The sequence below is a fragment of the Urocampus carinirostris genome, chromosome 12, assembly GCF_059441175.1.
Source record: "Urocampus carinirostris isolate Australia breed hairy pipefish chromosome 12, RoL_Ucar_1.0, whole genome shotgun sequence".
Taxonomy (NCBI): Eukaryota; Metazoa; Chordata; class Actinopteri; order Syngnathiformes; family Syngnathidae; genus Urocampus; species Urocampus carinirostris.
Genome location: NC_142360.1, coordinates 17,227,764 through 17,244,502, shown reverse-complemented (window position 1 = coordinate 17,244,502; position 16,739 = coordinate 17,227,764). Strand labels below are relative to the sequence as shown.

The 16,739-nt window shown below is 41.4% G+C and overlaps 1 protein-coding gene across 3 annotated transcripts in view; it reads left to right on the top strand.

The window, feature by feature from the left end:
- Positions 1-1,085: 1,085 nt before the first annotated feature.
- Positions 1,086-16,739, top strand: part of hmcn1 (hemicentin 1) — a 151,337-nt gene continuing 135,683 nt past the window's right edge. For 2 of the 3 annotated variants that reach the window (XM_088349495.1, XM_088349494.1), the window contains exon 1: positions 1,086-1,215. In XM_088349495.1, coding sequence (XP_088205621.1) covers positions 1,101-1,215 — 115 coding nt within the window. In that variant the 5' untranslated portion in view covers positions 1,086-1,100. The remainder of the gene's footprint in view (positions 1,216-16,739) is intronic. The other variant, XM_088349493.1, reaches the window with a different exon arrangement.

Sequence of the window (16,739 nt, the reverse complement as noted above, 5' to 3'; positions counted from 1 at the left end):
CCATCCCAGCAATCATCGGGCAGGGGACACCCTGAACTGGTTGCCAGCCAATCGCAGGGCACACAGGGACAGACAACTCGCTCGCTCATTCACACTTAGGGACAATTTGGACCGGCCAATTAACCTGACATGCATGTTTTTAGAATGTGGGAGGAAACCGGAGTGCCCGGAGGAAACCGGAGTGCCCGGAGGAAACCCACGCAAGCATGGGTAGAACATACAAACTCCGCACAGTAAGTCCGGTAGCTGGATTTGAACCCACACAGGAGGTTCTCAAGACCTTAGAACTGTGCCGCACACGCGCTAACCACTGCGCCGCCGTGCTGCCCTGTGAGCCACATGTTACCGTAATTTTTATCCAACATCTATATGGGGAGAGATTTGTCCCAAAAACAAAAATATTGGCAATTTACTCAATTCTTGATAAATGCACACGCATGATTTAAATTTTGCACATGTAAATCACAGATATATTTGTGGCTCTCCAAAATAAAATATTCACAACTGATTTTTTTTCTTTCAATGCTACTGGAGAAATTGGAAAATTGGCCTTGAAAGTCCTTAAAAAGTGCAAAACGTGAACGATCCCCGAGTGTTCACACTGTGAACCCCCCAAATCCCCCATCCCCAGAAGCAAAAATGCTCGTGCAATCAGAGCACTCGACTTGGTACGCGCCTTTGAGAGTGTGCGCTCAGCTGAGAGGTGGTCTTAAAAGAGTTCAGCAAGGACCACTGACCCTGCAATCTTTGCTCACTACAGAAAAGACGCAGAGCTGTGGTTTGGAGTACAAGAGAAGCAATCGAAGTCAAGAAAGAACTTTGGGGCTCCCTGCGTGAAAAGCGACGCAGGCGCATCAGTGCGCCTTTTTGTTTTGCTAATCTCGTTTAGTTATTTTTATTTCTATTTTTTATTTTTAACGCAATGCTTGTTACCATTTAAGATGACTTTCCCGTCTGAAATTGGCACCCGTTTCGGGTCGCTTATCGTTGTGCTTTTAGTGGCACTCTCATTCGGGCAGGACGCGAGCAAAAAGGCTTCAGAAGAGGAGAGCCCCGAGGGAGCATCCACCCTCGCCTTCGTTTTTGACGTGACCGGCTCTATGTACGACGACCTGGTCCAAGTCATCGAGGGAGCGTCCAAGATTCTGGAAACATCTTTGAGTAGACCCAAACAACCGCTCTACAACTTTGCTTTGGTCCCTTTCCATGACCCAGGTTTGACAAGCTATTTTTTTCCATTCATTCATTCATTCATTCATTCATTCATTCATTCATTGGTGATGTATTTATGGGCTACTGTTTTAATATTCAGAAAAGTGAGAATGTTCACAAGTAGAGGAGTAGTGATTAAGGGGGGAAAGATCAATCCAAATATCGTTAATATTGATACCAAGCGTGTACTTGGATTGGATAGATACTGTCTTAAGTTTGCTACTGGCTTCCCATTTTTACTATCGCTAAACCTACACCTCAACAGAGCACTATGAAATGTGTATTAGCGCAAGGACTGCGTATCAGTTATGGATATTTATTATGTGCCTTGGAAAAAATTAAGGTAGTGTTTCCCAGTGAGTAATTATAATGAGAAGAAGTTCCTGCAACTGAAAATGTAAGATACATATATTTGTCATTTTTACCCAACACCTATATGAGGAAAGATTAGTCTCGAAACCAAATATATTTGCGATTTACTCAAGATATAAAAGAACTATGTTTTGATAAATGCACAAGCAAGATTAAAAATTTGCAAATACATATTGTAAATATATTTGTGGATGAGCCACACCTGATTTCTTCTATATGGTACTGGGGAAATATAAAAATATAGATTTTTATTGATACTGAGCAAGTACTTGGATCAGTTTAGTATTAGTGATCAATACTGGCTTCCCATTTAAACTATTTCTATAATGTTTGTAAATGCCCAAATTTGGAATTCATCATCATTATTATGTCATGAACCGGAACAGGATCAGGACCCAAATGCGTGACGTTTCTTACGCAAGCCTTTTATTTTGCGGGAAATGGGGAATCATGCACGTAGGCACAGTCTGGCGTGGAATGATAGGAAGCCAGAGGCCGACAAGATCGATATCAATTTCCTGAGCAGATATCGGGCAGATGGGGTCAACAGGACGGGACAGACAGGATTGATATCAAAACAGGATATCGAAAATAAACACGACAAACTAGACGGGAACGAAACTGGAAACCGATATTAAACAACAGGACAGACAGGATTGATATCAAGACAGGATATCAAAATTAAACAGGAGAAACTAGACAGGAACAAAACTGGACACCGATATTAAACAGAACAAAATAAACGGGAACAATACCGGACAGGAAATACCAACAGGAAATACCAACAAGAAATACCAACAGGAAACAGGACGGAGTCAAAACCCACGTCTTGCGGGGCGGAGGTTCGTTGACGGACTGATAAAAGAAGAGTGAGAGCACAGAGCTTAAATAGACGGAAAGCCAATCTGTCAATGAGCCGCAGCTGGGGCCACACGGGCGGGGCCGATTGGGGGCCATGGCAACTGTGACGTATTATTGTTATTTGCTTAAACACTGTCTTAATTATATCATTAAGATTACCATGTAATTATGTAAGTACATGTTAAAATTCAATACGTGAGGCGGCACAATTTCTCACGGTGGTTTTAAGTTTTAAGTAACGGATTCCGAATAAACAAACTGAAAAGCATAAGTCAAGACTTGACAATTTATCGGTGGGCACGCTGCAATGTGGTTTGCGTGTCGTAAAATCGTACATACCGTATTACTACGACCATAGGGTGCACCATGTTAATAGGCGTAGTCCCTTTAGCTTGTTCTGTTTCTGTGTTTAACACTACACAGGGTGCACCACCCGATAGGGCGCATGAGCCCTCTGCTGCACCCTCATTACAACAACACAGCCAAGCTTACAAGTGTGTGTATTTAGAAATACAACGGAAGAAAAAAAGTTTTGTTGTGGTTTATATAAGTATTGATTACAACGTAAAACACATGGATAAAACAAAAATTCAAGTAAGCTGTTGCGAAATACAGTTAATATACCGGTAAATCATGTCCAACATAACCGTCAAAATCCTTGTCCTCTTTTTGACCAGGACAGCTTTGCTCAAACTCTATTAAAAGGTTCACTTTCTTCAATTTTTTTGTCACTTTCCTACTCACTTTCCATGCCCTCCTCGGAAATGCTGCCACTTCTTGCGAAAGCTCAAACAACCGTCCCGGAAGACACATTATCCCAAGCGTCGACAACCCATTTTTTTCATTATAATCCACTGGAATTTTTAGCATCACGGCAGTCCTGGTTCGGATTGAAAAATGATACAATTTCATGAAACGAAAGCAGTAACATTCAAACTGCTAGATACGCTATGGTGTTAGCATCCATGAGTACTTCCGCAAATTGCGTGAGACATCACGTGTCCTCCTCTGCATAAGCGGGACACAGGAGACGTATATAAGTCACAGGAAATTGCATACAATACGCATTTTGTTGGAAATATGAACAATCACCCAGCCATCTTCAGGCAGTGGGCAGGGGACACCCTCATCTGGTTGCCAGCCAGTCGCAGGGCACACAGGGACAACTCACTCTCTCATTCACACCCAGGGACAATTTGAACCGGCCAATTAACTTGACATGCATGTTTTTGGGAAGGTGGGGGAGGAAACCGTAGTGCCCGGATTCAACCCACACAGGGAGAACATGCAAACTCCACACTGGGAGGCTGCGATTGCTGGACTTGAACCCTGAACATCCACACTGTGGGGCTGCACTCTAACCACCCAGCCTCTCTCTCTCTCTCTCTCTCTCTCTCTCTCTCTCTCTCTATATATATATATATATATATATATATATATATATATATATATAAATAAAAAAACAGATTTTTGCGACCGGCAGGGAATTATATGTAGTGACGATAATTCAAGTTGCCAATTGTGGTAATCAACGGTCCTAATGCATCCTGGTTTACAAAGAACAGATCACCTCATTTGTCGATTTGGATTAAGTCACTCCCAGTTTAGAGTTAATAAAATTACAGCCGCTTTATTTGAGTTAATCACCTTTCTCTGTCACAAAACATTAAAGCTTTTTGAATAACAGAAAAGCAAATTAGTACCTTATATTTTCCCAAATGTACAACAACATGCTTTCATTCGTTGGGGAATTATTAGCTTGGCGATGTTTGTTGCACTGTGCTTGAAATGAATGATGAATAAAGGTGAGAACAAAAAAAAAATTGCTTTTACCAAGTATGCATCGTTTCTGATGATGCTTGTTGTGGGAATGTCCGGCCCAAGGTTGCCATTTAATATCTGTCCCCTCTCATTTAGGCCTTGTTTACGGTGTGTTTAGTTAGCTGCCTTTTCTGATGTTGTTTAACAACCTGAACAAACTTCTGCTCAAAAACTGTTCATTAACCTAAGACAAGTTAGCTCACAAAACCTTGATGAAAAAAATATGCCCGGTTCAATTTATCCATCCATCCATTATCTGCACCGCTTATCCTCAGTTGGGTTGCGGGGGTGCTGGAGCCCATCCCAGCTATTTTCGGGCAGTGGGCAGGGGACTCCCTGAACTGGTTGCCAGCCAGTCGCAGGGCACACAGGGGACAGACAATTCGCTCGCTCATTCACACTTAGGGACAATTTGGACCGGCCAATTAACTTGACATGCATGTTTTTGGAACGTGGGAGGAAACCGGAGTGCCCGGAGGAAACCTACGCAAGCACGGGGAGAACATGCAAACTCCATACAGAACTGTGCCGCACATGTGCTAACCTCTGTGCCGCCGTGCTGCCGATTAACTATCATATTAATGGTAATTTTTAATAAATATTCATAGGTCGAGAAATTTGTATTTCTTATACACAGCAGGATCCACACTTAATTGTCGCCCCCATGTTTGTCTTTCATCTTGCTGCTACGCTGTGCTCATTTGGCAATGAATTAAATTCGCATTACAGTGCCATTTCGTGGTCAAATAACACACAATGTACCTCCACGTGCATTTTCACCAAAATTAGATTGTAGTTGGACATTTCCAAACCTTAAGTATATTTTCTGCATCACTTGACATTATTTCTACAATGTGGAGCAGGACGTTAGAAGGTGTCCGTAAAATGAAAATATTTAATTAGTGCAGTGGCTCTGGATCTTGAGGTAGCCTAGCGTTGAATTAGAGAATCTTGGCAGAAGACTTTGGTGAGAAAATATGATTGAATAACGATAGAATAGAATAGAATAGAATAGAATAGAATAGAATGGAATAGAACATAACAGTTTTATTGTCATTGGGGCGGTGGTAGCTCAGGAGGTAGAGCGATCGTTTTAGGATTAAGGGATCCCAGTTCGAATCCCGGCTTGTCCGTGTTACATGTCGAAGTGTCCTTGGGTAAGACATTGAACCCCCAATACCCCCAATAAGCAGGTTAGCGCCTTACATGGCTGCACAGATCATGGCCGCTATTGGGAAATGTGAAGCACAATGTAAAGCGCTTTGGGAAGTCATTGACTTGAAAAGCGCTATATAAATGCAGATCATTTCATTTCATTGATAACAACATACTAAACATTATTTGTGACGAGATTAGACATGCTACTCGTTTACTCATAGATATATTCAGAAATTTGAACAAACAATTTTCTTTCTGGGAAATGGTCGGGCAGTTACTGACAGTCATACTTGAATCTATGCATACATTTCCATGTTTTTAAACTTAGGTAACACAGAAAAGTTATTTCACTTGAATTATGGTCAAACAACAGACAAAAACGCAGACAATCTCTAACTTACCCATACTAGGTTTGTTGACTTTCAGGTGTCGTATTACGATTGAGGTTTGAGTATACTCTTGTTGATCTTTAGAGAAGAATAATGCTTCCAAAAGCTGTATTACCATCGACAGTTTTTACATCATGTTTATTAAACTTCAAATGAGTGGGTCAGCAACTCCCTTTTGGTTGCAGAAAAGTAGTTGTATCTCCCTTGCCTCAGTTTCTTTAAAACACTCCCAACCTTCTCACACATGTTTCACTAATTGAACACGGTTCTTCTCAAATGTTCATCGTGATTTAAAATGCAGTTTTGAAGACTTTACCCTTAATGCTTTAAACAGAGAAGAAGGCATCCAAAATAGAGCCGGGAGATGAGTGTAACGCAGTGAACAGTGGAATACGTATTCCAGATGTTTGTGTTCCTCTGTTAAATTTCTGCATGTCACAGATTCTTTTCAAGCTCATTTTTTTGCAAGTATTTATTTAAGTGGGCAGCTGTTTCCTAGAATAATAAATATCTTCCGGGAGAAACTATGCAAAGCGTACACAAATGATGAATTCATTAATTCGTGCCTCAAGGGAAAGGCAAATATCTCAGATCATTAGCAGATAATAAAACATGGCGGCAGTCGTGTACTGTATTAACGTTTAACTCTAAACAACTGTTAAACTTACGAGGAAATCTGTAATTACAGAAAACGTTTTTTTGTCTTTGTATTTAGCCTCTTTAAGGCTGGCATTTCTTTCTTGAAGCTTTTACAAGGATATGTGAATGTGTTCTCAAAATCCTCAAGGGAACTGGATGTTTGACAGCACGGTACTGTGCGAACCAAGCTAGCGGAACAATTCCCCAAATGTTCCTTTCCACTGTATGTATGTTCCTTCCTTTGCCATATATTTACTTTGCTTTCTTGGATAATCTTTTTATTAGTAGAAACTGAAAAGTTAGATTTAGTTTACTTTACTCCGCTGATCTAGCATGATTAAACTGTCCCTCCTGTTTGAGACAGTAGCTCCTAGTCCAGGGATCAGGAACCTTTTTGACCAGAAGAGCCATAAAAGCAGAAAATGTTTGAAAAAAAAAATTGAGAGAGCCACATCATATATTTTCAGACAAAATTGAAAAAACTGCCAAACACTCTCTCTATGGGAAGCTAATTCTTCAGCACATTTTATTTCACTGTGTGTCATTTGATGATTTAATCAAATGAAATAATAATAATGCCAAATCCTGTGTCCTAAATCAATGTAAATATTCCATTTACAATTTGTCTTCCACCCTGAGTTCAGAGTCTTGAGGCAATTTTTTTCCATGAAATTTGTCCTTAATAACGGTTTCAAAACAATGTGCATGCAAAGTTCTTTTGTAAAAATGTCACAAATTACTGCAAACGATAAGCATATCGTCAGATTTACTTTTGGTGTAGACTGCACTGAGCGAGAGAGAGAGAGAGAAGGAAGTGCCTTGCGCTGTGTGCAGGGATCCGCCCACCTGTACTGCTCACCCAATCAAAGTCGTTTGCCAGCGTTTTTATTTATCAGTTTGAATGTTTTCTTATTGAATTTCTGCATTAAGTTGCTTCGGCTTTATATGGACCAAGATCGGGATGAAGTCACTTGACTTTGGAACGCCACAGAGGGATGTGCAATGGTTACATTTTATTTTGGAGCCATAAGTACTCATGAAAAGAGCCATATATGGCTCCCGAGCCATAGGTTTCCTACCCCTGTTCTAGTTAGTAGTTCAGAAGTGTGAGAGCAAACATCCAAGCGTTTGGTTGTGTTTTACTCAACCTTTGTTGTGTTCTTTATAGCGTGTTTCAAGGGTAAGTCAAACATTCTAATTCTAAAAAAAGGACACCTGAATATATGGTTCCTTCCGACTCGTGACTTTTATATCATGTGTAGTGAGGAAGCAAAAAACGATACTTGACAGCTTATTTTTCTAAGCCCCTCGTCTTGTATATTTGTCATTACACCCTCTAATGACTCTGGTTAACTCATTCAATGCCATAACATATAAATACATTTTTAGAAGTATTGTCTTTGAGTGTCAATATGTAAATATACGATTTTCTCGTTTTATTAAAAAAAAAAAAATATATATATATATATTATAAAGTGTTTGGCGCTGCTGATCAGCAAGTATATTTCTGTATGAGAAATCATTATTAGATGGCAAGAGTGGCTTTGATCAGATATTTATACACACATTGATGGAGCCCAACTTCCTGGTGTTGCTTCCTGTACCTGGTGAATGAGTATGTGTAGGCGGCGCTATAAGACAAGTAGGCGTAGTGAAGCAGTGTGGTGAGATGCGCGAGATATAGACAAATAGTAATAGACAGTTAACTCCTCAACAGAGATTATTCCTTTCAAAAAAAGACGACAAAGTCCCGTCGTCATTGTCTGGCCAGAGAGGGATGACGTTCTTGTAAAATTCATGCCTCATTCATACATAGTTCATGCATCAATTCAGTGTTCTTGCGATTAAATGTGATTTTGCAAGCAAAATGACCTTGTGTTTATGAAAAGCATTGTTTAGACATTAGAGGTATCACAGAAAAAAGCACTAAAGAGAAGGTTCTGCTTGAAAGGCATCCTTTCAGAAAAAGCTGTTTTTTTTTTCAATTTTCTGGGATTTTAGTATTTTCCAGAATCTTAGCCATCATCAACTATTGTTTACTGAGTGTGTGTATGAATGGGTAAGTGTGAAGCACATTGTAAAGCGATTTGGGAGGTCTTCATTGACTTGAAAAGCGCTATATAAATGCAGACCATTTACCATTTAAACAATGGTAAATGATAGAAACATCCTTTTTTCAAATGAAATTGAGGGTTCAATGTTTCTTTTGATATTTCCAATTCCTATATAGCTACAAAACTAAAGAAAGCATTATTGATATTGATGCCTTGCTAACTTGTTAGTTTTAAAATCAAAATTCAGATTCCTCAATTTACAGATTTGAGAACCCTTGATTCCAATTATTCTCAAGGCTGTCTGTTTTTCTGTCATTCCCGCGAAACTAAACGTTATTTTTGCTGATCTCTTTGCCAGAAAGCCTTTGATGTAGTATCTGCCTGCTATGAAAAATGTATTTTCATTGTTGTCAAAATATTCACAGGGTCTGTCTTACCTGAGACACTTACTGGTATATTTTTATGCCCAGCACATCTTCAATGCTGTCAACTGGTGGGCGTCATAAAATTTTCTTTTTTCCTTTTTTGTATTTGCTTGACTCGTGGGGAATTGGACGATGCCGACTACAAGGCTATCGTAGCAGCTCCCTAAATTCGCATTAGCGTCTGGTTGGTCAAAATTCAAACGATTTTTGCTAAAGTAAAAAGGAATACAATAATTTTAGTTTTCAAACATGTATAAAAAAGAAAATAAACTAGAAAACATCCATTGTCTAGTCTGTTTTATTTGGTCACATCACAACAACAAATAAAAAACAAATGACACACAGCTATACAGTTAAACATTACTTGACTTGACAGATTTAAATTGCTTCAAATTCTGCAAGTGTCACTTTCAGCATCATTATTTTTTTTGGTTTATTTTTATTAGTAAATCCTAACAAGGAAATACACTTCTTTATTGCATCCTCGTGTCTATTCCATAGATGTCTTCTCTAATCTGACACACATCTGTATTTATCCATATTTGATGTGGGTCCTCAACTGACATGTTGCAGCCTGGTCATCCTGAAGGGGGGGTTACCTTATGTGTGGTCCCTTCTCAAAGTTTCTTCATTTTCCTCATATTGAGGTTTTTAAGTTTTTCCTTGCCCTCATGTAGGTTTTAGATCCGGGGATAGTGTAATAATAGTCAGCAGTTTGCAATAATCTGTGGTCTGTGCAGCCCTTTGAGACTACTTGTGATTAAGGGTTATACAAATAAACATATCTTGACTTGACATGTTACAAATATAAATGAATTCCTTAAATAAAAAGTTGCTTCTATTAATTAAAAAACCTCTATGTTATTAGATATTCACTAACCAAAATGTGGTTTCAGCGTTTTGGAATATCTCATCTCATCTCATCTCATTAGCTGCACCGCTTATCCTCAGTAGAGTCGCGGGGGTGCTGGAGCCCATCCCAGCCATCTCCGGGCAGTGGGCAGGGGACACCCTGAACTGGTTGCCAGCCAATCGCAGGGCACACGGGGACAGACAACTCACTCGCTCGCTCATTCGGACAATTTGGACCGGCCAATTCACCTGAAAGGCATGTTTTTGGAATGTGGGAGGAAACCGGAGTGCCCGGAGGAAACCCACGCAAGCACGGGGAGAACATACAAACTCCGCACGGGAAGTCTGGAGCTGGATTTGAACCCACGCAGGAGGTTCCCAAGACATGAACTGTGCCGCACATGCGCTATCCACTGCACCGCCGTGCTGCCCTCGTTTTGGAATATACCCGTCCATAAAAAAAAAAAAATCCGGATCCTATATATAAGTGGCCGGTGTATTCTCTGTATTCCCGGCCTCATTTATTTTTGTGCTATTTTTGTGATTTCATATTTGGGGTAATATGAGTCTAATTTACACTTCCCCAAATTTCCTTACAATATGACATATGAGGTAATACAGAGATCTAAACAATATTTTAAGGCCTTTCTAGTTGTACTATTTGACCTTATGAAGAACATTGTCCTTATAGATAATTAGACACTCAAAACAAGGAGAAAACCTCAATTTATTTTGTACTTGCAAGGAGAAGAGGAGAAGACTGTACAAAAACCCTTAAGAGGCGAAATTTCTAAATCTGTTTTGAAGTTTTTCCCCTGAGCACCTTCTTTTTCTTAAATCTAGGTTACAAATTGCAGATCCCTCTCAAGGGTGTGGTAATCAAATAACAGTAACATTATTGGGCAATAGTGATCCATGATGAAAACGGTGTGTCAAAATAAGTAACATCAGGGAGGAAAAATAGTCAAAATAAAGAGCTACCCTGGCATCCTGCAATCTCCTTTTCAGGTGTCCAATACTCAAACAGAAACAATAATTGTGGCTTTCAGCACAATTAAGGGTCAGGGATAGATCAACCAATGCATTAACTTTTTCGTTATGGTAAGTGGTACTTTACCTGCAGTACCGTTCAAGAGTTTGGGGTCGTTAGATTTCCTTCTTTCTTAAAGAAAAGAAGTGATTTTTTTTCAATAAAGATATCAGGCAACTAATCAGAAAAACACCCCATACATTGTTAAGGTGGAAAATGCAGTATCTACATGGGTGTATAGATGCCTATTACCAACAACCGGCACACCAATGTTCTAATAGTAAATTAAGTTTGTCAATTGGGTTAGAAGGCTAATGGATGATTAGAAAACCCTTCTGCTAAGATGTTAACACAGCTGAAAACAGTTCATCTGCTTAGAGAAGCTATAAAAGTGACTTTCCTTTAAGCTAGTTGAGTATCTGAAGCACATCACATTTGTGGGTGTAATTTAACTTTTAGAATGCCCAGAAAAAGAAAACTTTCGATTGAAACTCGACGTTCTTTTCTTGTTCTAAGATATTAACGCAATTCCTTCTTGAAACTGCCAAGAAACTAAAGCTGTCCTACAGCGGTGTGTACTACTCCCTTCAGCACAAACAGGGTCCCACTGGAGTAGAAAGACAAATGGGAGGCACAACCAAGCAGGAAGACAAGTTCATTAGAGTCTCTAGTTTGAGAAAGACACACCTTAAAGGTTCCCAAGTAGCACCTTGGTTAAATAATACTCAAAAACACCAGTGTCAACATCTACAGTAAAGAGGTGACTGAAATGCTGGCCTTTAAGGCATAGTGGCAACAAAATAGACTTCTGAGATTGGCTAACAAAAAAACAATACTATTTTGGACAAGAGAAAACAGACATTGGACAACTGATTTGATAAATAAAAGTGTGACTTTTTCACAGAAAACACAAAATCGTCTGGTTGACCCAGAACTTTAGAAATATATTTAGCATGTTTTATTATATACAGTGGGATTCCTAATGTTGTGTTACCGTTTGTTTAAGTGGTACACTGTGGAGAAAGGTTCTGTTAGCTTGGTTAATGAGCTGCCCTGCATGTGTCAGCTGACTTTAGTTACAGGGCTATACAAGCTCGGAGCAATTTTAAATGATGGTTTAGCTGATTAAAGGCACTCATCTCTGTGCTCTCTTTGTTGGTATTCATTGTCCACCATCCCCTTTAACTTTGTGTTCTTCTTAGAGCAGCCGTTTATTTCTAAGGTGCCCCACCTACGATTTAAGATCACAAGGGGCTTGTTTTTGGTTGGACAAAGTTAATAATGACGTTATTAGACAGGAATTTCAAAAGATAGATGAGGCACTTTTGGAGTGCAGAGGAGTGTGAGTAGCTGCCGTCTATGCCTTTCAACTTTGCACGTTATATTCGAATTGGCTTACAATAAAGGCTCTTATCAAAACTGCGCTTCTTCATAGCTGAAAAGGTGGGAGCAGCCTAGCCCATATTGCTGTCAGGCAATTGTTTCCCACTTCATTCAGCATTGTAATTAGTGAGGAGGGGTATCTCCCTATTATTAAGGAAGGAAACACATATCGGAGGCCGCGGGGAATTACTTAAGTTTAAGGCTCAAGTAATGTCATTTAAGTCAAACTTAAAGAGATTAGGCATTCTTTCAATCACTTTGGGTAAAAATGTCTCAAAAATTGTAGGCGTTTCAATAGATCCATCCATCCATCCATTATCTGCACCGCTTATCCTCATTAGGGTTGCGGGGGTGCTGGAGCCCATCCCAGCTATCTTCAGGCAGTGGGCAGGGGAAAACCTAAACTGGTCAGCCAGCCAGTCGCAGGGCACACAGGGACAGACAATTCGCTCGCTAATTCACACCTAGGGACAATTTAGACCTGCCAATTAACCTATTATGCATGTTTTGAGAACGTGAGAGGAAACCGTAGTGGTCGGAGGAAACAAGCATGGGGAGAACATGCAAATTCCACACAGGAGGTTCGATCTCATGACCTCAGAACTGTGCCGCACACGGGGTTACCACTGCACCGCAATCCTGCCCCGTTTCATTAGATTATTTGAGTTAATTTTTTACTTCTGATATGGTGTCAAAAATTAAGTAGAGCTGACCTTACTTTTTCAATAATTTTTCTGGTCACCTATACTGCAGATACAATGAAATCATAGTTATTTCTTAGTTTATTTCTTTAACAAGTCCTGCACTAAGTAGTACTCACAGCTTATTCCGAATATTTACCCTTTTGTTTTAAAATACACAGAGACCCTTTGCTACTTTGGGGTTGGGTGATCGCTTGTTCTTGTCAGATTTTGAATAGAATTGTCTTTATTCTCATTTGTATCGAGGTATCGTGCGTTGTATTCAGAGCAGACAGCAAATGCTATCACAGGGGTAAGTTAGGAGGGGATCTCCGTGTTGGGTCAACATTAATGTCTGTGTGCCCGACTGTAATAGGCTGGTGTATGCTGTCAGTCAAACAGCGGTGTGGGCGCACAAGTCAATGTGTCCCCCTCGAAAAGAAAATGCAGAGCACGGCTATTACAGATGAGCTAGTATTTCAGTGGCTTGTTTCGTCGGCAGTAGCTCAGGAGGTAGAGCGCTCGTCTTGGGATCAAGAGATCGCTGTTCGAATCACGGCTCCTCCTCGTTACTTGTCGAAGTGTCCTTGGGTAAGACACTGAACCCCTAATTGTCATGATTACCCAAGTGGAGCCACCTGGGGTAATCATGTGGCGCGCTGGAATGTGCTTCCTGATTGGTTAATGCTCCCTTTTTAAACGCGTTACGCGGAGAACTCTTGGTCGGAGGATTACTTTTTACCCCGTTTGACTCGCCTGATTTTCCTGTGTCTTTTTGACTTGTTTACCTGATTCTGCCTGCCTCCGATCCGACCTGCCTCCATTCCACGCTACGATCTTCTCTCCAGTCCCGGTAAACTCGACCTGCTTCCGTCCCACGCTACGATTGGCTATGTGTCCCGAAGTTGTCTTCACGACGTTGCTGCTGACGTTCGACGGTCATCGCGTCTCCCGCTAACCCTGTACGCTTCCCCAAATAAAAGACTTGTAACGAACGCTCTGGGGTCTACTGCTCTGTTCTGGTCCTTCCTGACAGAATCCTCCGACCAAGATGGACCCCGCGTTCGTACATTTGCCCCCTGACCACTATGAAAGCCTGAATCAGCAGCGCAATTCCCCTTCAGAATGTGCAGTTCGGCAAGTCCTTTCCGACGTGGCAAAATTGGCTAAGGCACCTCCGGCCGTATGACTGCGCAATGACTCCCATGCCTGCCTGTTCAACTCCCATGCCTGCCTGTTCGACTCCCATGCCTGCCTGTTAGACTCCCATGCCTGCCTGTTCGACTCCCATGCCTGCCTGTTCGACTCCGACTCCGCTGCCTGCCCGCCCTGAGTCCGACTCTTCTGAATCTGCCCGCCCTGAGTCCGACTCTTCTGAATCTGCCCGCCCTGAGTCCGACTCTTCTGAACCTGTCCGCCCTGAGTCCGACTCTTCTGAACCTGTCCGCCCTGAGTCCGACTCTTCTGAACCTGTCCGCCCTGAGTCCGACTCTTCTGAACCTGTCCGCCCTGAGTCCGACTCTTCTGAACCTGTCCGCCCTAAATCCGAGTCTTCTGAACATGTCCGCCCTGAGTACGAGTCTTCTGAACATGCCCGCCCTGAGTCCGACTCTTCTGAATCCGACCCCCCTGAGTCCGACTCTTCTGAATCCGACCCCCCTGAGTCCGACTCTTCTGAATCCGACCCCCCTGAGTCCGACTCTTCTGAATCCGACCCCCCTGAGTCCGACTCTTCTGAGTTGACTCTCCTGATTTTCCTGTGTTACCCTGTGACGTGCCGTGGGTTTATTTTTTTTTTCCTGGGGAACTTCTGGAGCCGTTCCTTGAGGGGGGGGTTCTGTCATGATTACCCAAGTGGAGCCACCTGGGGTAATCATGTGGCGCGCTGGAATGTGCCTCCTGATTGGTTAATGCTCCCTTTTTAAACGCGTTACGCGGAGAACTCTTGGTCGGAGGATTACTTTTTACCCCGTTTGACTCGCCTGATTTTCCTGTGTCTTTTTTGACTTGTTTACCTGATTCTGCCTGCCTCCGATCCGACCTGCTTCCGTTCCACGCTACGATCTTCTCTCCAGTCCCGGTAAACTCGACCTGCTTCCGTCCCACGCTACGATTGGCTATGTGTCCCGAAGTTGTCTTCACGGCGTTGCTGCTGACGTTCGACGGTCATCGCGTCTCCCGCTAACCCTGTACGCTTCCCCAAATAAAAGACTTGTAACGAACGCTCTGGGGTCTCCTGCTCTGTTCTGGTCGTTCCTGACACTAATGCCCCCAATAAGCAAGTTGGCGCCTTGCATGGCTGCACGGGCGCTATTGGTGTGAGTGTGTGTGTGAATGGGTAAATGTAAAGCGCTTTGGGAAGTCTTCATTGAATTGAAAAGCTCTATATAATTGCAGATCATTTCATTTCATCAAATAAATCGAACTCTGGGGAAAGTCAGAGGAGTGCAAAGAAATGGTCATCAACAACGGGTCTGGATTATTTTGTTTGGGTTTGTGAAGCAACTGAGGAAGCCCAGGGGGAATAGCTCATAGCGAGGTTGCAGGTCAGTCCTTTTGCAACCTCTAGGCTGACAACTCTTTAAAGCCACCAGTACCCAGCCTATATCTCCAAATGCCAAACATTTTCTAACAAAATATGTGAAAATTGAATGTTGAGAAGCTATAATTCTGAAGATTTGATACTTTTTTGTTCCAAAAATTATAAAAACGGCTCGTCAATTCCCAAAAAAGTTTGTGATTTATTTAGTAATCAATTAGTTTTTTATTGATAAGTAGTTGTTTCACCTCTAAAATGCTTCTTCGTTTATATGCCATGAAAATGTTCATTTTATCATGTTTATTAAGTCAGTAGACTTGACTTTACAGTGCACAGTGAGGCCACATTTGATGATTATGTGTCCAAAAGTAGAGCAAATTTTAGACTACCTGAATTGAGTTCCAAGTTGTGATACAGTATATGAGACAAGATTTGTGGTGGATTTGAAGTGGAGGCAGACAGACCCTGAGCTCTGCAGACATGTACATGTATTTGTGTTCAATAGTCAAGTACAGTAATAATCAATCAATAGTATTCTCTATATTTATCCATTCATTTTCCAAACCACTTTCCCTCACTAGTTTTGGAGATCCATCCCAGCTGTTTTTGGGCAGTGACCAGGGGACACTCAGAATTGGTTGCCAGCCATTCACAGAGCAAACAAAGACAAACAACCATCCACACAATCACTCATACCAATGGACATTTTTGAACCACCAGTCGACCTGCAATGCATGTTTTTGTAATTTGCCCGAAGAAAACCCACTCAGCTATGGGTAGAACTTGAGATCTCGCACAGGAAAACCAGTTGCTAAGATTGAGCTCGCAACGAACCTGCCACTGTGCCACCCTCTTTACGTGTATGCATGTTCTAATTCATTCTTTTGTACAACAGCAAACAGAGTGTGCAAATACCCTCTGTATCCATGCATTGGCCATGAAAAATACCCCCAATGACATAAAACCAATGATCTTCACGCAAGATATGTGCTGATCACTAAAAGTGCCCACAATGTTCACTATTTTGAACTGAAAATGTCAATAAACATGACATTTGTTGCAAAGTCAAAGAGGATCGTGAGAATAGCATTTGCTATAGTCCAAAGTGGTGAGGCTAAGAGTGCATAATCAATGCTTTTTTACACAAGAGGGAAAAGCCCAAAGTTTGCTTTTCTAAGCTCCGGAGCAGAAGATGGAAATCTCTTAATAAGCATCTGTGTGTGGTCCACTCTGCTAATCTGCTGCATCTTGGGTTTCTTTGTCAGATTTAGCATGCAGTTTGCTTTTTAAACCAAACAGGTCACTTTATGCAGTATTGCATGCA